Below are 22,986 nucleotides of genomic sequence, written 5' to 3' on the forward strand. Positions count from 1 at the left end.
AATAACATGTTATGCTCTCCATCACTGGATTATCTACTTTTCTTTACAGGCCCATTATGCCTAAGCATTGCTTTTCTGTTGATTTTTCAAAAGCTTTTTAAGGTGATAAGAATCTAACATGCTCTAAAACTATAATTCAACATTATAAAAAAAAATCATAGGTTTGTCCTGGAACATACGATACATTATAGTACATCCCAGGTTTGTCATTTCTAAATAAGAAAAGAAATTGTTTTTAAGGCACAATGTGCCTTTAATATATTGATGTTATATTGCATGACTAACAAGATTAAACATGGTTAAGGTAAAATCAAGACTACTAGCACCTTTGCACATGCCGATCGGTAAGCTTAACTTCTAGAATAAACATTTTGAACGACCCTCGTATTTGTTTATATACCTGTACAGAGTTTCTCGTGCCAAGCGAATCGAGATAAGGCTCATCAGCGAAACAGAGAGAACTACTCAGTGTTTTAATTATTCTTGATGCTATCTTATAATCAGTTTCACCAGTTTCAGGCCAAGTATAAATAAGTGAACAAATAAATTAAAACATTTACGTACAGATAGCGGCTTTTAGCGTTTCTCATGTTTAAAAACATAGTTTACGTCTCGGGTACCTTAAAGGAACTTCAATTAGGTCCAATAGCCTTAATTCATAAAATTTGAAATTATTTCCACTGAGGTCCAAAAGATTTGAAATTCTTTCCACTGAGGTCCAATAGATTTGATATTCTTTCCACTGAGGTCCAATAGCCTATAATCATAAAATTTGAAATTCTTTCATAACTGAACTGGTATACATAAAATTTTGTACTTAAAATGAAAAACTATGCAATAGATGATATATGCAGGTAGTAAATCAAAAATCGATTTTTATGAGATATTTTGGAAACGCAACGCTTTTCATTTTGGGGTCAATTTGTATAATGCAATTGATTGAGTAAGCGAATGACCTTAAATTTTGTACACGATTCTTTGGTCAAGACCTACATCCAGTTATACAAAAACATTAAAAAAAAATATTTCCGGTCATTTCATGTAAAAAAAGTTAAAAAACTCAATTGTCTGTCCCTTGAAACATCTCGGACAGGAACCATGTAGTTGTTTGTCATGGAATGGAATTGGAACAAACTAAATAATTCGTAGCACATGTATTTTTATTTGAACACATGAGAATCCATTGTCAACCGTATAGTATTTTTATATCTGATCACATCCTTATAAAACTAACACTAATATAATTTCAGCATTCATCATATTTTCTGAAATAATGCCTTTGCCTACGGTTCCTGTCCGGAAAATACCGGGGATAGAATTAGATATGTGGGCTCCGAGACCTGTCTCGAATATCAGGATTTTCATTGGTCAGTCAACATTCTGTGTCGATTACTGACCAATCAAATTCTTGTGACTTGAGTTTGAGGCGAGAATATTTTTTACCTCGAACACAGGTCTGAACAACTTCATATTTCATATAGTTTGCGTTTCCTGTGCTTCGTTAAGTAGTTCGTCTGCTAATTATTCCATTCATCTTCATACATAACAGGTAAGTTATCTGGTTGTTGTTGGTTTTTACAAGAAGTGCAGTATTTGGATTGCACAATTGTATAGGTAAATTGAGATCTTGTTTGATAAGATATAAATCTCAAGGAGTAGGGTTGCGTCTTATTTATCAGGTTGTAAATCATCTGATTAGTTTAGTTTAATCATATTTTATTGCCATTTTTCTTTCTATACGAAACAGATACAGTGTCACATGCAAACATTATCGAATAAATACGGTATTTATACATGGATGCTGTAGATGTTCATAAAAAGCAAAGGGGTCGTACCACAACTTTTATAACAACATTTGAGAGTTGGCCTCAATAAAAGTAAAAAAAGATGTACATAAAGTCTGTTGTATACGAAATACAATAAATGGTACATATTAGCAATGCTTATCCATTCTTTATTTCGCTATTTCTGTCTCTCTTTATTACTTTTTCTAATTCAAGTTTTGTCGGTATTTGATCTTTTTTTGTAAAATCAAATTATATCTATGCAAAACAGATTGGCGCATCGTGACAGTGTCATCCATGGAACACATTTTCTATTTACAAAAAATAAAATGTTTATACCGAAAGAGTGAAAACTTTGTCGGCGTCCTCACCGTGCTGTCCAGCCTTTTACTGTTCTACAATTGTTTTGTAATTAAAAAAAATGATCACGGATAGTTATTTGTTTGGGTCGTCAGACCAAACAAATAATGGTTTAGTGAAATTTCAGACTCTAATGCTGTTAATTGCAAGTGCCGAAAGTAGTCCGCTTTTTTGAAGCGGTTACTTCCCTTTATATGTTACACTTAGGCCGAAAAATTTAGGGGAGATCACTGCATAAATACGGTCACATGACAGGCGGATTAATTTTCAAGCAAAACAATTCCCGAATAGTCGAAGATTTCAAATATTGTTTTATTCTTCAGATATACATGCTTATAGTAAGCGCCATGATTATTTACACAAGTGTTAAACAACAGTTAGCGTCGTTACAAACCCTAACAAGAATAATATGGTTTTCTTCAGGCCGCTAAAAGTAAATTTAACCGTGGCCGAGGCGTATGCGCGCTCGCTTAGGAAGCGAGAGGTCTGGAGTTCAAAACCCAGTTAAGGCACCTCATTTTTTTTTCAAATTGTTTAAGTCAAATAAACATTGGATCGAATATCAGTGTTGCAATTAGTCTTATAGCCAATCTACTACAATTAAAACGCTGGAAAGCATTGGTGGCACTATACAAAAACAAATTGTTTTATAATCTCACAACCTTCACCTTTCTGACATTCTGAGACCAAAACAAATTCAGCGCCTTCTGTGCTTTGATTTTTATATTACAGTAGTTATCTTTTATTTACAGTAGCCCAATACAGTTCATGTATGGCGAAAGCGTTAGGACAAATTTCAGATTTTTGAGCCGATGCGAGTGGTACATGTATGCTTGACAAATAATTACAGTCCTTGTGTTTCTTACTAAATGGGTTTGAGGGCAGCTTGCTGTCCAATCTCTTGACCGTCTGTCTTTCGTTGTCTAATATTCAGTGGCAAAAACAACTGTAAGTTAACGTCAAAGTGCCATTGACAAGGCGCAAAGACAACTTAAAACATACAAGTTTTACGACATCTTTTAAACTTAAGAGGCAGTTCGAACTCTGGTTTTGCATTGTAATCGGCTTTTCGATAAATGACACCTAGATTACGATAAAAGACACCTCAGTTTTCATTACCCTAATGTTATCAACGAAAAGTTAATACCTTATTCAGTCTCATTTGTATTCAATGCCGGCACTGGTAGAGCAAATGCAACTTCTTAATTCTTTGTTACAAGGGAGTCATTATGGCCCTGGATTGCTCAACTGAAAACTTTTGCAGAAGAATATTAAGCAAAAGGACTTATTTTCAGTCCAGATTCTGAAACCTCTGCTTGAAGGTTTTCTTACAAATGTAGCACTAGCAGCTCATAAATTACTTTTATATACTTTTATAAGAAAACAAACAGCAAAATTTCATTTCAATGTCATTTATTTTCTTTATAAGCAATTTATTTTACACCACAGCAAATAAACAACAAAATCTACATTCTATTTTATAGTTGACAACATAAACAGATATAAATAGATCATGACGTCATAAACCTAAATATAGAATCTTCAGATGATAAAACAAATCACCAACAAAATGAGGAGAAAATTCTACATGTATATAAATAACAAAAAGAACATTAAAACCCCCCTTTGTCATTAAAAATTTGAATAAAATAATGAAAATATGAGTAAAAGTTTAATAATGAGTAACTCTGAATTTCTGTTTTTTTCTTTTTTTCTCATCGTTTTCTAGTCACCATATGAATACAAATATAAATGCAAATAATACTTGAATTGTTTTAATGTAAAACCAAACAATAAAGAAGTGTCCATCATAAAATAGTGTTTCTTCCTCATAAAAGTAATGTTCAGCATACAAAGCCTAAAAAAATAATACATAAACTGGGGATAAATGAGATTTATTATTAAAAGGATATTCAAGTGTACATGTATAATATCAATTCTATATATATCTGATAATCTTATAGTCATTCAAGACCTATGGTCAAAATGGCTAAAAATAGAAACATATAATTTCATAAAACTATTATAAATAAATAAAATAGTCACTGGTATAAAGTGGACATTTATATAAGTTTTACATTTAACATGAGAAGTAATAAAAATCTATAAATATTGTTCAATGATTTTGTCTTGGTTTTTGAGATTCTCAAAAAGTAAATTGATTGTTAACAAATAAAAATTGGAAACCAGTCAAAAGAGATCCAATTGGTCAATTTCAAAACCATATTAACCAATCATATGCTAGAATTTTTGACTGGTTTCAAAATTACATTTTCAAAACAAATTAACCAATCAGATTGCTAGAAAGTCTGACTGGTTCACAATCTAATTATTTTACAGCTTTTAAAAAACAAATCTTTCACATCAAATCAAATTTTCATTCATCAACTGATTAATGTAAAGTTGAATTTCATTCAAACATACATTTTTTCAGAAATAAACATCAAAATAACAAAAACAAATGAACACAGAAATAAATCTAATTTGTAAGTAACTAAAAACAAAACCTAAGAGATTCTAAAGTAAAACCCTGAACCCGAAATTGTAGCAATGTCAAACAAAGCTTAAAATATTACATATTATACATACAATTATTATACACATAGCAGGTTCAATACAAAACAGTTTTGCTGCTCTTACTCTGGATTCAAACATTTTCCATGCCTCAAGTTGAGCCAAAATATTTCAAAAAAATCAAACTTGAGGAAAATTTACTGAGATTTTAAGAAAAAGTAAAGCGATTAATGACTTATCACCATATTCCTCAGCCATCCAGTAAGGGATGTTTTGGTTTATATTGGACCTTTTTTGAAAACAAGTGTCTTTTGCAAGATCTTAATTACCTTTTGTTCACTTCACAATATTTTAGTTATAAATACATTTTCAAAATTTTCATGAGAATTTGCAAGAATCAGGAGGCATGCTGCTTTAAAATCTGCCTTACCTTCTTCTATACATTATACAGACATAACAAGCTAGCACTCCTATTCAGCCAGATGAAACGCTGAAACTATTGGTTGCATAAATATTACCATTTTCAAACTGAAAACCCCTTTAATCAGTAATGGAAGGCTCCAAATTCAAAAGCAGGGCAATCCCATTATAATGTACAAGGGTAAAAGTTGAAACATTTTTTTAACAAATTTTGCAATGAACCCACATAAGTTACAAAAACATACAATATACCAACTCCCACCACATACATCTCAATTGTTATTCAAACAAGACAAGTCATAAAATTACAAAAAGAAAACATAGATAAAGAGGTGATATGATAAAGTAATGAAATAAAATAATGGTGATGTTATAAATACAAGGTGCAATAAAAATATATGATACTAAACACAATATATGATACTAAATACATAATGTGAGGGAAATTGTGCACCATAATTACTGACTCAAATAGTATACTGGAGACAATTTTATTTCCCCAAAAAGGTGGGGGTATAACAGGGGGAGGGGACTGGAATGGAATAAACCTTATATTTAGATGAAATGGAATAAGCCTAATATTCAGTTAAATGGATTAAAGCTTATATTCGGATAATTTGTATAACTAAATGAAATTAACCAAATATTCAATTCATAACAACTATTCCAAGAAGCTGACATTGGGATACTGGTCTCAGGACAATTTTGACTTGCATGTTATTTTATCTTGCCATATCAAAATTAAGGCTCCTTTAATTACAAAAGTATGGTTTTAAAAATAGTAAAACATACATTTAAATTTATTACTATATAACAGCAAAAGGAGGACTAAGTTTGGAGATAAAAAAATCAAATTTATATTCAACCAATGGATGGCCTGTTTGATTTTACATGTAGTAATAATGATAAATGTATTTTTTACATAAATATTGGTTATTTACAATATTTATTTGACACTTAAATGTAACATTATGCTTTTATGGAAAGTAAGTCAAACAAAATAAAGATATTAAATATATCAGCATTGTTTATGAAAACCTATTTCAACAAAACATTTAATATAGGAAAGAGCATTTGCTATTTATTTCATACTCCCAGCAATATTTCAAATATTATTGTGTCTTGACAGTTTAAACTACGTAGAATAGCTAATCATTTTCATATAAATTGAGTTACAATTATCAAATTTGGGGAAAACTTTTTTCCTCAATAATGCCTCACTTTGATAATGAAATGTAATGATTATCAGTATAGAAAATGCATATTACACAACTTAACTGTATGGAATACACAAAAATGTACACATAATGCAATAATTTGTGTACTAAATGAGTGTTACACAACGCAAAAATGCATATTGTACCCCAAATTTTATACTATAAAAATTTATGTAGGAAATTAGTGTAGCACTACAAAACTATATGTAATACCTAAATTAAATTTTTCAGCGTATTGCAATAATTTGTGCATAAAAGGAGTGTTACACAACGTAAAATGTATATTGTACCCCAAATTTTATACCATGTTATTATTTATGTAGAAAATATGTGTTACACAACAATTTCTATGAAATATCTCAATATTTTGCAAACTTATACCTGATAATTCATGTAGATAAATGCATGTTACACATCAAAAACATTAACAATACAATGCATTTTTCTATATAGACAAGAGCTGTCAGTAGGACAGTGTGCTCAACTATTCTCAGTGTTTGATAGTAAAACAAGAGCCTGGATAATGTATAATTCAATTTTCTTAGTTCAAAAAAGGGTCATAATTCTGTCTAAATCCCTGTTAAGAGTTATGGACCTTGGATAGTGACATACTGTTATGCCTTCAAATAAATGTGTGATTATCAGAAGTTCCAACCCATTTCCTTCAGAAGTTTTGGGGAAATCAACTTGCATGCAAAAATTTAACCAAAGTGTGATGGCGACAACAACGCCTAGGTGTGTACAATAGCTCTCCATCTTCTTTGAATAGTCAAACTGAAAATACATGCAACACTAACACCAATGCATGTAGTATATTACATATACATATAATAAATTATATATCAGCACATTTTTGTTTGTATTATGTACACAACTTACGTAAGATATAAATGGTTTTAAATTGAAAGACGCACTATTCATAAATCAGGTTGTCTGTGATGTGATTGTTTCCATGTAAACAAGTTATATACAAACAATGGTATAACGTGAAACAATGGTATAACAGGAAGATAAGAAAAGGTATAACATGAAAGCAATGGATATAAACATTGGTATAACGTGAAAACAATGGTATAATATGAAACAATGGATATTACCATTGGCATAACATAAAACAATGAATATAAACAGTTATAAAAGTCATTGGTATGACATGACATAAATGCAATGAGCATACCTGATATTTTCATTTTTTTACAACATAACTTGTACAACAAACAAGAATATTTGTAACTCCGAAGAAAGCTCCCAGATGTTGCTTTAACAAAACAACAAACATGACTTTACAATAAATAGTTGGAAAATCTATTTATAGCAACAGTGACCTTGACTTTTGATCCAATCAACCTTAAAAACACTACTAGAGTAGTAACTGTCTTTGAAAGGTACCTACACTTTAAATTTACTAACATATCAGTCAATAAATGAAGTTTTATACAAAATTTTTATTGGTATGTCACACATGGGGACATATTGGGGCAAGAACCAACCAGCAAATATAATGCCCCCAATCAAAAAAGATTTATGAAAATATTTATGAAACATTGTATAAAAATGCCCAAATTTCCAAATTTGATTCTGAGGCTTCATATAAACATCATGGCAAAAAGTAAACAAAATTACTAGTAATTTTAGTCATCAATAATTAAATAACAGTGTGTCACCTTAAAAATAAATTTTCATTTGATTCATGGCATTTAGAGCATTTCAAACATTTATGGTTTTTAGACTTTTTAAAAAGCATTTTTAAAGGTTCTTGCTAAAGAAACATTTTTAAGTTCATGTTACTCAAGGAGCCCCACCCATCAGAATATGCAATACTGCAGCAAAGACGTTGGTACCCAGCTAAATAAACTGACGATGTTGTAGACAAGTACCTGGGAACCATAGTTTCATAAATAAAGATAATTTAAAATAAATGTAAAGGTGTATGTTAGATACCCAGAGATTTTTAAGTTGTGTTTTCAATCATTCATATAACAGTTGATCCTCAAAAAAAGCAGAACAATTAGATCTAGAAATAAATAAATAAATACATTGTAAAAGTTAAAACTGAAAATTTCATTCTAATAAGTAAAGAGGTCTATTAAAAATTAATATCTTAAACCTATAACAAATGCATAAATATAATTTCAACAATTTCAAGTAAAAACGTTGTAAGTAAAAAATGAAGGCATTTCTGAATATGTCACATTTATAACGACACATTACGTTAACACTACAACAACGAAAGCTGCCTTTGGTTAGGAAGGACATCGTGTATTCTATTAATTGTATACACGATAAGTTTAGCGAGTATAAATGCAGTTAACACGCGAATCAAATATTCCATTCACAACAAAAAAATAATGGTTTTGATTTCAATTAATGTTCACACTTGTTTTTATCAATTGGTCGAGAAAGATGAAAATCTGTTAAAGAATTCCAGATTATCGAAGCCCTGTAGAAAATAGGAACACCCTAGAACAGCCTGTTCTACGGTGTTCCTATTTATAGAAAAAAAAATATTAACGAAGGTAGGTGGTCATTGCGACTAGAGATTCTGTATTTTGTAACTGAATTATGCATGTCAGTGTCTTTGGTACGTGAATAATGTGACAATTGATACTTGGTCAAGTCACCTTGCAAATTTCAAGGATAAAAATTTATCTATATTAAGAGAAATGGTCTTAGAGATGATTTCTAACTCGGGTTTTAGTGTGATTGATGGAGTTTTACATCACACCGACACAGTATGGGTTATATGGCGATGTTCCAGCTTTACTGGTGGAGGAAGACCTCAGGTGCCTTGCCATGCATTATTTCAGGCACAAACTGGCACCAGAGTAGAACCATCCGTGTTCCATAAACTAGCTGGATAGCTTCCTCACATGAAAGAATCCAAAGTCCCTGGAAGGGTTCTAGTGTACAGGTGTTTTTATATGGATATCAATATATAAACAATACTGAATGCCAATACTCCCTGATTTTGTTCTAAATGCTCGAAAAAAATACAACCAAAAAAATCTACTATATAAAACTTAAATTTTGTTCCTACAATGTAAAGGACATTCTAGTGTTGAAACTGGCCTTTTAAGGTGCTATGAAATCAATGATAGGCAAGTTTTTTTACATATCAATTAGTTTTAAAATCTACATCAATAAATGTAGTAAAAATAATGGCAGCTTTTTGCTCTTTCATGTTTCACCATGTCTAACATGTAACTTACATTGTACAAACATCTGGATCACCCTGTATAACAGTATAATTGCGCTGTCATGTTCAATAGTTCACCCTGTATAACAGTTAGTATGCAGTTGCAGCATATGAAGTTCACCATGTACAACAGTTTGCACTTAAAGCATATGAGGTTCACTACATCTACAACAGTTAACTAGCGCTGTAATATGGGCATTCTTCACCTTTATGGTTCTTTCTGACATCTGTAGTCATCTTAATCCCTTCACTAAAATCTTTCTACCCAGCATACTTGGCACCCGTTCTATCTAGGCACTGTTTATATGTATATATTTACATTAACCAAAACATTCATTGTAAAACAACAAGCGAGGCTAGAGGTCAAGGCTTCACAATGAAACGGTTCACCATTCTTCTATTCCGGACTTGTAAAAGTTTGTATAAACACTGCGACACAGTCTGATCATGATGCTTCCTCTGACACCACATGACATATCTTCTGGCTAGTGTAAGTTAAAGATCCTGTAATAAAAAGTAGGAACAAAAATACAATAACAAAACTATTCTAAATACAGGCTCGGCCTTTACAAAATTACGATATAACATATTTCAAAATAAGGTATATATATTGACACTATTTTGTCAACTTCTCTTTTTATTTCTGAGAAAAGCTTTCTTAGAGGCTTGCTTTCTCTTTCAGAGCCTTGTTTCATTTGAGTCTATTAAGACGTAATAAAACAACTTTTAAGGTACAACTTTTTTATTTTAGCTCCTTAAAAAAGATTTCTATTTGAATTCAAAAAGACCTAATTTATATTTCTATATATATTTCTCTCATTAATCCATTAGCTTTGTTCCTTGCTTACTACATTTGTTCCGTGCATACTAGATTCCCAGTGGATTAAAAAGATTTTCGTATCTGATATAAATATTGACACATCTTTCTTAAGACCAATGTTTCAATAAAAGTATAATTCCATATAATTCATGTACCCAGATACTTACTGACAAAATTAGTAAAAGCCTGGGGCTTATTTTTCCAGCGTACTCCTAAAATGTAGACAGGTACGCCAGTCAGTACCAACAACAGACCCATACCCGTATCTTTGGGCGCAGCAAAAAGTGGCACAATTAACAAGAATAGCACGGCAATGAGGAAAGTAATTGGTATGGCAATATTAAACTGTAAAGAAAAGAAATAAGATATGTTATTTATAAGCCGAACAAATTCATCAATCATGCATCATGTGTTCATGAAAAGGGCCGTAACTCTTACACACAAAAGTAGGTGTGGATAATATGTTCTTGTCTATTTTATTTTCACTGAAACATATACAAATATGTAAGTATATTGACAGCTATATTAACTCATGTTTATGATATCACCAACAAGTATATAATACACATACATATCACATACATGTAGTATGTCATGTATACTATATATATAATAACCTCAGTTTATACAGAATTTATTGAAGTTCAACTGCATAGGTATCTAATAGCTTATAGACACACTCCCAAATTCATTTATGGAACCAACCAGTACTAAGCAAAATAAGTGCGAAGTTTCTTGCTCCTATGGGTTTTAAACCCATGCAGCTTGAGATACTGAGATTACATTATTACCTTAATAGGTCTGTCCCATTCTGGGTGTTTGTAGCGAAGATACAGCAAACCTGTGACCGACATACCCACAGACAACCACTGTACAAAACTCATATAGTTGATGAGAGCATACATGTCATCTGAGATCAACATAATAATTGATAAACCTCCCTGAAAAACATGACAAGATCAATATTAAATCAAAATATGAGATACAAGTATGTACTATTATTTGTAATGAGTTTAACATAATAATTGATTAGCCTCCCTGAAAAACATGATGAGATAATACATATTTAATCAAATATGAGATACAAGTATTTACTATTATTTGTATTGAGAACAAAATAATTGATTAGCCTCCCTGAAAAACACAGTGAGATCATAATTTAATCAAATATGAGATACAAGTATCTACAATTATTTATAATGTGATCAACATAATTATTGATAAACCTCCCTGAAAAATGAAAGGAGATCAATATTTAATCAAAATATGAGATAGAAGTATCTTCCATTATTTGTAATGAGATCATAATGAGATCAACATGACAAGATCTATGACAAGTAGCAGAAACGCATACTGAGATCAACATTAAAATTTCATAAGCTTTCCAGAAATCAATAATTGTGAGATCAACATGAGATCACATAACATACAATGATAAAAGTTGAGATCAACATAAAAACAATAAACTATATTAGCAGTCAGTTCTCCTGCACAGGCTGGTGAGGATCCATGCTGGTCGCAAACACATTATATTGGTATTGTCATAAGCAGCTCACTTATTGAAGGTTCATAAGCAGCTCATTTATTGAAGGTTTTTATATATTTAAGATAGTAAAAATGAATTAAATGTTGTCTTACAGTGAAGAGCATGGCTGGCATAGGTGTGTAACGTTTAACATTGATCATAGACATCAGTTGTGGTAAATGACCTTCTCGTGCTCCCACAAAAAATAATCTGAAATAAGATTTAATAAATAAACATGACACTTGTCTTTTTTATATTTACAGCACAGACATTCATTTTTATATGTGACTATTCTATAATGTATTTAATGGGAATATTTAAAGTTGAAATTACTGTTTATTTCCCATGCAATATAACCATTATGTAATTCTTTTTTGTTTGTTTGGTTTAACAACCCACCAACACAATTTAGGTCATATTGCACCAAAACATGAAAGATTATCTTGGCCAACCTTCTGTTTCAAACTTAATGCAACACCAAGAGTCAAAACCTGCTCACCAACTTGAGCTAAGAGATTCATAGACTTCAGTAATTTGAACCCATTTAGTCGCCTCTAACGATCTTGCCGGGAAAAACAGTGGCTGCAATTCTGATGCCTCAACCCTTTAAAGCAATCTCTCAAACAACCAGAGTGAAGGCGGGGCTAAATTTTTCAATGCCAAAAACAGGAAAGGTTCATAATGAAACAAAATTGACTGGATGCGAGTAAAGTTGTGTTTCAAATAAAAACTCTTCAAACTTACCTCCCTGAGGTAAAGAGTAGACCATTTACACCTCCAAATGTGGAGAGTGATACAAACACTGGTATGATCCATGCCATTACACCGTATACTTTCTCCGCAAATGTCTGTGAAAATAAAAAAGTTTATATTTAATCTGACTCAACGATTCATTTACAAAACAATGTCACTAACATCCCTATGTCTTACCAAGTTATTTCTAAACAAAGGGAAAAAAAATCAGAACACATAAGGAGATAATAACATCTAGTCATTTACACTTTCACCCTCTTTCACTGTTACAAAAAACCTTAACAAATATGATGCTTACATAGCCATAAAAAAAGCAAATCTATTCAATTTAAGCCACTTTAAATAAGTACACTAAGTAGTCTAATTTGAACCTAACTCCACTAAAATCTTAAATGGAATCGTCCATCTTTCCGATCGTTTTTTGGGTAAAATTTGTATAAAAGGTGCTGACTGAATAGCAAACAGTGCAGACCATGATCAGATGGCAAGGATTTCCTGCTGATCTTGGTCAGCACTGGTGGCATGGGTAGCTTCAGTCGCTGCCAGCAGGCTAAGGTTAAATTAACATTTGTACTTCAGGCAGTCATACTACACTCAAAGTACACATTTTCTGTTCCAAATTTGGTATTTAGAAAATCAATGAAACCATTAATGGTAAATTTCAATACTGGACGTATACAAAATTCATCACATAAAATCTTCAAGAATATGATTTCAATAAAAATATAACAAAATTCACAGAACTTTTTTTTCTATATTTCCCTGAATAAATCAATATGATACGATAATGTTTATTGTATAACTTACAACAGCTACTGCATTAGACTCCATCATCTCTCTAGGTGAAACCAGTGTGAAATAAGCCACATTTGAAAACACATATACAAACGTTACAATTGGAATTGATATGTAGATAGCACGCGGTAAATTCCTGAAAAAAAAACAAAGAAAAACTCTAGTGTTTTAATATGACAATATCACATTGAACGAAATTTAACTCATATAATTATCATTTCTATGAGCTTATATTCATTACACTCGGTTTAAGCATAATTTTTAAGGCAGACTGCAAAACAAGTTCTTTAAACTAAAATTAATCACTTTCGAGTCCGCTTCCTGGAACCAACCAGTACTGTAGTATAATGAAGGAACATGGCCGTGACCTGATTAGGGCTTCAACCCATAATCCATGGGTTGAAAGGCAGATACTTTAACCACTTGGCCACCGCTCCCCTTCTTTACACTCAATGCTTTGCAGACGGTGGTCGTACCAAGCTAGCATTATTTATCAAAATCATGCTTATTTTAATGAAATCTTTACGTTTTGCGAACTGCATTTCATGGTATTTGTATATGATGACCATTATATACTGGCTCTATAACCCCCTTTGTTTAAGTCTATATAAATCAAGTAACCCACAAGGTGGAGACACTTTTGATCTCAAGAACCCCGTACCAGTGTTCTGCACATTGTCTAATTATAAGTAATATTTCTGCAAAAAAGTTTTAATTTTTTTTTCAATTGGTTCAAATGATACAGAGCTGACACAATTCTGAACTTGATGCAAAATGAATGTGACCTTGACCTGAGAAAGGTCAAACATGTGCTTTCCACAGCATCATCTTATTAAAGTTAACATTTCTGTCAAGTAGTTTCAATTTCCTTCTGAACAGACCTGACACGAAAACTGATAAATGACGCACGGACAGATGACCATGTGCATTACATTATATGCCAAATTTTTTTGGGGCATATAATACATTGATAAAACAGGTAGGTACTCACCTGTAAGGATCTATCAATTCTTCTGTTACAAAATTAAGAAAATTCCTGAAAAAAAAGAAATTACAAAATACATGCAATGTATGTATTTTCATTTTCAGAAAATAATCATTTTTTTATTCAGTCAAAATATATCAACATTCCCATTCAACTTTACAACAACTTTTATGTATATGTAAGAGAATATTGCATTTAACATAATCTTTGCTTTTACCTGTACATTGTCATTAACATAAAACATTACATTAATTTTCTCAATTTGGATGTTAACTGATCCCAAATTGTAGCATTATAGCCAATTATATCATTTCACATACTAGCTTTTTATGTTAAGAAATAAGACAAACAAATGTTTTTATCTGTATTTTTTTTCCTTTTTCAGTATTGTATGCAAAGATTAAAACATAACAAATGCTTCTTTAACATAATATTTATCTTATGACATTATGATATTCCCAAATATGATAATTTGCAATATACATAAAAGGGTATTATCTGAAGATGGAATAATCATTAAAGGGGTTCAGTTGATCTAAGGGTGTTAGGGTATGCGACATCAGCTAAGGGGGGCCAGTTCCACAAACTCACCCCCTAAGATCAACTAAACTCCTGTAGCAGTTCTTGTACGTGAATCCCAGATTTAATAATTATTCCATTGTCAGATAATACCCTGTTCTTTTCCCAATTATTTACCCCATACTTATTCTAGTAGTACAAAAGTCACCTAAATATGGCACCACACATATAGTGGATGCAAAACTTAGAGGATTATCAGCAGCTGTGTCCATTTATACACAAAGATCCAAGTGATAACCTTTGACCTTATCAACTGAAAGATCAGACCCCCAGCTGCCAATCAAGCCTAGGACTTTATCTGATTGTTGTCCGATTATGCTAACAAGTTAACAAGTTTCATACTGTATGTACTTGCAATTGACCATTACCACATTATTTTACAAACAGATAATGGAATATTTTTTCCAGACCTTTTATTGATAAAGAATCAAGAAAGGTAGTGTTTAAGCTGTCTCCTTAAACAAAATTAAATCGGAGTTGCTTCCCTTTCACTACATAATAACAATAAACCTATTCAAATCAGAGTTTTCTCCCTTACATCACACTAACTTACCATCCAGCATAAGCAAAGAGTCCACTGTAGAATGCCAGAGACACTGAGCCTACCCCTACATTAGCACCGTCTATATTATCCCATGCATTCACTATATGTTCATGCTCCCCTGAAAAGTGAAATTAAAAATTAAGTTTGTGCAAAAAACAAAAACGACTGGAAACAAGGCTTGACAAAAGTTGATATATAAATTAAACTCCACTTGTTACAATATCAACATAATGGGTTTGCGACCAGCATGGATCCAGACCAGTCTGCGCATCGGCGCAGTCTGATCAGGATCCATGCTGTTCGCTTACAAACCCTATTACAAGTAGAGAAACTGATAGCGAACAGCATGGATCCTGATCAGACTGCGTCGATGCGCAGGCTGGTCTGGATCCATGCTGGTCGCAAACCTATTACGTTGGTTTTGTCATGACACGGCTCAAATGTTATCTGGATACAATGACATAAATTTGGAAGTCCCCTGAATATCGTTATAAATGGAGTTTACTGTATACATCATCAACAGCTCCAGAACTTTCTACTTAAATGGGAACCAGTCTGTTCTTTCAATTGTTCTGTCAATTTCATCAAAGAAATAAATTTCATAAAAGAACGGTATTATTATGTACTAAACTATACATTGTTCCTTGTCAAATATTTGTTAGATTGTCTTTTATGTTGATTTTAACACATATTTTGGTCATACTTCAGCAGTTGATCCACCAGACTGACTTTCCAGGATAACTAACAAGTAAAATTATCAATTTATCTGCAAGTCACCTACATGATTTCCTTCCCAAATAAAGAACCATTTGTAATAGCACTAGTAATCAACTATTTATCATTACCACTACAGTTATTAAAGACCATTTGGACTACAAAAGAAAATATAGATAAAAAATCTGAATCCTTGCATTCTTCAATTATTAAACAATGCATATTTTCAATCATTTATAATAAAGATGTGATAAACTAATCATCAACTCGTCACCTAACTGCAGTAATGGTTTAACTCCTTACATAATTAAATAGGAGTTAACCCATTTCTGCACTAAGGTGACAAACTTTTGAATGATTTTTAAAATTCTACCCCAAACAAGAAAGACAATCAGTACAATATACAAATTACCAGAAACACAGTTACCTCCCTTTATCAAACTAAATCATATTTCTACCTACCCATAGCTATCATAGCAGCCCCAGTAAAGATAATCAGCAGTAAGGCAAGTAATTTTGCGACTGTAAATATATCCTGGATTTTTGTGGCTGCCTTCACGCTGACAATATTCACAAATGTTAAAATACCTGAAAATAGAAACAGTTTTTTATATTTCAAGTATTTTTTTACAAATTATTTCAATATTGAATTAAACAGGCTTCTATCTGATGAAATTGATATATTTTATGAGAATTCACATGAAAATGATAAATTTTACGAGAATTTACATGTTTTTTCATCGAAGTACAAATATATCATATGAATTATATGATTTTCCATGGTTTTCTTGTTATATAACATATGAGCCATGTCACGACAAAACCAACATAATAGGTTTGCGACCAGCATGGATCCAGACCAGCCTGCGCATCCACGCAGTCTGATCAGGATCCATGCTGTTCGCTTACCAACCCTGTAACAAGTAGAGAAACTGATAGCGAACAGCATGGATCCTGATCAGACTGCGCGGATGCGCAGGCTGGTCTGGATCCATGCTGGTCGTAAACCCATTATGTTGGTTTTGTCATGACACGGCTCAAATGTTATCAACATAACAATAATGCCTCATCTATAGACATAATGAATATTTGTATTTGAACATTTTCATTAAATATTTACGCATCATAAAAGGATGGTTATATTATTGCCTTGTGTATAACTCAAAGATCATGTGACTGCTCTGACATCTTAATGACCCATTGCCAAAATTGTTCAATTTGTCACACACCCTCAGGTACTATTTTCTCTCTGAGTGCTTTCATCGAAAATTATGAAAGAATCTAAAATGATGGGGGAAGGGGTGGTGGTGGGGAGGGGGTAATAATTTATAGTCATAACATTTGGGCAAATATCTTTATTATTAAAACACCAATTATGACCAGGTTCCCTAACTCGTGGAGTAATGCGGATGGAAAGTTCTGTACTTGAGCTGGGTTTCACATTTGACCTGTCAAACTCTGCAGTGTAAATACAAAAGGGTTATTTGGTGCTAAAAAAGCAGAGGATCATGCCCAACTCATAATGTTGGGATTTTTATTATTGAATTTATTATCTGATTGACCCCACAGATTTAGGTAAGTAAATCCAAAAGGCAAGGTAATTGTTTCCTATAGACAAGTTTCCAGGGTTGCACATGAATGACTATACTACATAATATCAACAGGAATGTTTTTATATCTATCCTGAACTACCTCCTAAATATAAATGGTTTGGATGAATCGTTTTTTAATAATTTTGTACCCTATTAAACAAACAACAATCATAACATGACTAATGCCAAGATTTTTGTATTCTTTTAGAGATATAAATCAAGTTATTCTTTTATTAATGTCAGATTTGGGTGTCCTTGATTGCTAAAAATACTAGAACAATGTTCTAGAATGTAAACAAGCTGGTGTTCAACTAATGTGACAGCATACTGAATGTGAGCCAGTTTATTCCAGTTTGTGACTGGTTCCCAGTAAATTTGTGCTAAGAAAAGACACAGGTATATAATTAAATAATAGACACATTATTTAAAAGTCTGACATGCTAACTATTTCAAATAAATAAATTTTTTTACTGTCTGCACAAGTATGGCCGTGTCTTATAAGAGGGTCAATGCAATGGTCTGAACTATAAGTGTGTTTTATTAACCTTTTAAGTCTTATATGCAGGTATATAGGGTACTTAAGAATTGAAGTAACAGCTTTGTTTTTAATACGACTTAAGAAACCATTGAAAAGGTATTTCAGAGTCAGATAATCAGATTTAACTTATACTTTTTTTGTATACTTTTTTAATTAGTCAAACTATTTGTTCCCCAATTAACATCTTCACACGTATGTCTTAAAATTAAGTCAGGTTAGAGTAAGAGAATTATAAGTTGCAGTACAGTTTTTGTTGTTTCTAACATAATTATCATTAAAAAAGAGAAAAATCAACATTTTTGATTCACCAAAACACAGCAATTAATAAAGTAAAAACTATTTACACATCTAGATCCAAGCTGCAGTAAAAGAATGCTTTTTTCGTGTCAAGAAAAGCCATAAAAATGAATGACATTATTGCACTGCTCTGCTGCAATATTTATATCTATAAGCATTGTCTTGTAAATGCAAGTAGAAACAAAATGAATGAACAAACTAGCAAGCAAGTGAATGAATGAATGAATCAATCAATCAATCAATCAAATAAATCAATCAATCAATTAATCAATCAATCAAAGGGCTGAAAGCTCTGTGGTATTTTCTGATCTTTGCAATCTAAATCGTACTGTACAGTACATCTGTATGTATTTTCCTGTATAAGTATATTTTTATATACTATAAATTAATTCGTCTTACAGGGCACCGAGATGCAGCGACTGCGTATAGATTTTTTACTATAACAGTTTGAGTTTGATACATATGGAATTTTCAAAAAAATAATTAATGTTCATTTTTTATGACAGCCACACATTATCATTGCATATCGTGTCTACTTTCTTAAAAAAGACACTTAAGAAATAGTTGCTTCGAATGGGATTGGAACCCCTGACCTCTCACACCCTAAACGAGCGTGTTACCCCTGTACCACGGGGAAGTTACACGAAGAAAGCCTGAATGAAATCAAACAATTCTGAATTTAGTATTTCCATTTCGGGTTTGTAATCTTTAAAATTATTAGTTTTGATGTATTTAGTTTACGATAAACCTGTTGTTTAACACTGATGTAAATAATTTAGCGAAAATCTTCTCGCCAAAACAGCCCGACATGTATATATTTCACTACTAGACAGTCAGATTTATTTGCAATCTCCTACGCAGTGATCTCCCATTACAGGCCGTAGCGTAACCGGTGCACGGAGTTTGATTTATTTGTGTACTACGCTATGAAGAATTCGGTTATCGACATCGCTAAAAATAGCATTTTCATTGATTAAAATTATTCATCTGCGTAATTTGTGATTGTGCATTTATTGTCTATTCTATAAGCCACCACTACTTTTAAATTTTGAATGCGTTGTAATTTGTTGGATACTTGTGACAAATAAACATATTTCTTTCTTTTACATAGCTAGTTTTAAACTGTTCTGAGAACTACTTGTTGTTAGGTCTGTCGCGATGTCAGCATTGTATTTCCTGACTGCGTCAAAAAATACAAAAACGGTCTGACAAACAAATTAATAATAATTTTTAGAAGCGGGTCTTAATCGAGTGAAACCGAGCCTGTAACATTTTTTAAATTTTGCTGTTTTGGCATTCTGTGGGGATTTTGTTTTTATATATTTTAAAATATTCTGAATTTTACTTTTCATTAATATTGCAAAAATTGGCATATTCATTTTTGCTATAAAAAGTTTCCTGCAACATACGCAATTAATGTCAAATCATAAAAATTTAAATAATTAATTAACACAGCACTAAAAAAACTTAAAATTTCCAAAGTCTGTAAACTGTCATCCAAATGAGCAACATTCCTAAATTAACAGGCGATTTGTTTACTGTTTGTGATGGATGGTGTACTGTAAAAACAGACATATATACAAACATGCAAAATGCACTGATATACACCATTTCCACATGTAACTTTCGTCCTTGGCTTAATTTGCGTATTAACAGACCAATAGAAAATTGAATAAGGAACACTACATTGTTAGTTAATTTACTATTTCTGAAAATATTACCTCTAGTAGAGTGTGGTCACACCGTGCTAAAGTATGTGAGCCGACCTGGCTTAAATATTACTTCCAGTTATATAAGACGTTTATATGGCCCAGTGAAAACAGTTGTTTTGCTTTATATAACCAAAGCCACAGAGCAAAACGACCGTTTATACACATTAAACATATACAATGTCGGGTAACTTCTAAAAAAATCTTTATAATGAATAGATTATATGGCCAAAATTCTTTATTTAACCCTTATTTAACTCTTATTTAACCGGCTGGAACCTAAAGTGCTGAGCAACAACCTCAAGTAAAGAGCCAGGCCAGCCTGAATGTCTGTACACACTGGCTTTACACTGTATTAAGTTGGTAGTTCTATCATATATATTTTTTTATATTTTCATATTTACATCCCTTAAACTATAAATGAACTGTTTCAAGTTAAATGTAAGGTAAAGCCATTTTATAATGATATTCTGCAGGTTTGGGCTTCACAGGGAAAAAGGAAAACACGATCAAAGCTGCAGCCATGTATTATAAAATATGATAAAATTACAACGTGAAACACATTTATCATAACATATAAACATGTCAGTATCTCAGATGCTATCGGTAAATAAAAATTTGAAAAAAGACATTAACATGAAAAATTTCATCATATGACTTGTACATAACAAAGGATCTTGAGTAATAAAATAAAATTCTTCCTAGTTTATGTGCTAGTAAATTAACCCACATGATTTCATTTTTAACAGCACATGATTTCATATGCCCATTAACATTGAATTTGGTGGGTGCAAATGCTGTATTTTTATGAAAGCAGTCAATTTATCACCTCTTTAAAAGTATAACATTTCCTTTCCCTGCTCCATTCAGAAATATTGTAAAATACAAACAAATCCTTTGAAGTCCCTCCACAATATTGGTTTTTCCAAGCATCAGCAATATGTTGCTTTCAAATTTGATATTTAAGACAGTGCAATGCAAAAGTGCTCTTTTAAATTGTGAACTTAAGGAAGAAATCAGCATGTCACAAGCAAGTTGCAATAAAAATTCTAAATGATTTACAATTATCAAATCAATTTTTCACTGATTTTGAATAGGAAACTGATCTTAGATTTGACAGATTTGACTGATTTAAAGAAAAATTGAATGAATGTGAATTATCATATAATTATTGGTTTTTTTTTTGCATAAATGAAATCTACTAATACAATCATGAATATAATGCTGATCTTGAATATATTTTTTATACACTTCAATGTTTTTTTGTCATTAACTTTCTGTGTTTCTTACACAAAGAACTCTACATTAACCCACACCCCTAGCTCATCTCTTTTTTATTTCTTTTCAAAATGTTATTTCCTTGTTTGGATAATTAATCTCTATCTTAACCACTATTAACCTGCTAGTGGCCACTGATTCTACCCATGCCACCAATGCAGACCAAGATCAGCCAGCACACCTGTGACTTATGATCAGGGTCTACACTGGAAAAGCTATTCAGTCAGCACATCGAAATTTTTCATAAAAAATGATTAATAATTTTGTCTAGATCAAAAAACCTTAATCAAGTCAATTTGAAATATTGAATAATTTAGTGTGTTAATATTTTTACTTATGGATTTATATCTATTTCAGGCCTATCCTAATGATCTGGAAAAAAAACCACATAACACCTCATAACATATTTTCGAGCATTGTACTGTCGACCTAAATAATGATGAAAAAAACAACACAACAAAATAGCCTGTAGTATTATAATTTATCATAAAAAAGATCCTCATAAATCACCATCTGATTGTACATTAAAAAATATCATTATATCATAATTTATAGTCCTTTTTTTTTTTTTTCTTAAAAAATAATCACTCACAGAAGCCTGGGTATCAATGAACCTGAGTGACAAAAAACTTTTAAAATTAACTCATCTCCGAACTACGTGACCATGAAAGCTTAAGTTACAAAAGATATGCATCTATCCATTGAAGGTCCATATCGTACAGATATCCCCATATCATACAGTCATGTCCATAGTGAATCGTTTACCTTCGCTTGACTTATATTGTTAAAGTTCATGGGTGGTTACTAAGATAATATAGTAACCTTAGCAAACTTCAGTAGTTAAAAAATACCCAAGACCTTGTTCCCAATCTGATATATGGTGTAATTTAATCAACCCTTTCTAATGATTTGTTGAGCTTTTTTTACTGTAAAATTCCATAGTAACCCAAAAATACCATGGGTAGTAACAAACTACATGTTTACTATATTTCTAGCTTTATTAATTTAGCAGAATAGTAACATAATTCCAAAAATCTAATTTTCTCTTTTCACATAAGGCTCCTTTCGTTTAGGAAAAAATACTACATGTATATTTTAAGCTTATTTGGCAAGCAAAACAATAACATAATTTCTAAATCTAAATTTCTTCTTTTTCACATAAAGATCCTTAAGTTAAGAAATTTATAATACCAGTAACAGTTAAAGGCTTAAATTTTAAATTTTCTTGAACATGTTTGATAAAATTCCATAATACAAGACAATGAATGCGAGATCCTGGCATGTACAATGGTATATAGAAATGTTACATAATCATTATTCTATTATATATATTCCTACATTAATTTAATTCATTTCGTTGGGTTTA

The 22,986-nt window shown here is 31.6% G+C and overlaps 1 protein-coding gene across 1 annotated transcript in view; it reads right to left on the bottom strand.

Annotated features, from left to right (window-relative positions):
* Window positions 1–8,770: 8,770 nt before the first annotated feature.
* Window positions 8,771–22,986, bottom strand: part of LOC132725469 (large neutral amino acids transporter small subunit 2-like) — a 39,709-nt gene continuing 25,493 nt past the window's right edge. Inside the window, exons 4-12 of the mRNA XM_060710602.1 lie at window positions 16,669–16,794; window positions 15,502–15,610; window positions 14,376–14,420; window positions 13,397–13,520; window positions 12,581–12,684; window positions 11,950–12,046; window positions 11,103–11,252; window positions 10,479–10,656; window positions 8,771–9,995 (exon numbers count right to left, since the gene is read on the bottom strand). Coding sequence (XP_060566585.1) covers window positions 9,937–9,995; window positions 10,479–10,656; window positions 11,103–11,252; window positions 11,950–12,046; window positions 12,581–12,684; window positions 13,397–13,520; window positions 14,376–14,420; window positions 15,502–15,610; window positions 16,669–16,794 — 992 coding nt within the window. The 3' untranslated portion in view covers window positions 8,771–9,936. The remainder of the gene's footprint in view (window positions 9,996–10,478; window positions 10,657–11,102; window positions 11,253–11,949; window positions 12,047–12,580; window positions 12,685–13,396; window positions 13,521–14,375; window positions 14,421–15,501; window positions 15,611–16,668; window positions 16,795–22,986) is intronic.

The sequence above is a fragment of the Ruditapes philippinarum genome, unplaced genomic scaffold, assembly GCF_026571515.1.
Source record: "Ruditapes philippinarum isolate M1 unplaced genomic scaffold, ASM2657151v2 ctg552_1_1_1_1, whole genome shotgun sequence".
In the NCBI taxonomy this organism is placed as follows: Eukaryota; Metazoa; Mollusca; class Bivalvia; order Venerida; family Veneridae; genus Ruditapes; species Ruditapes philippinarum.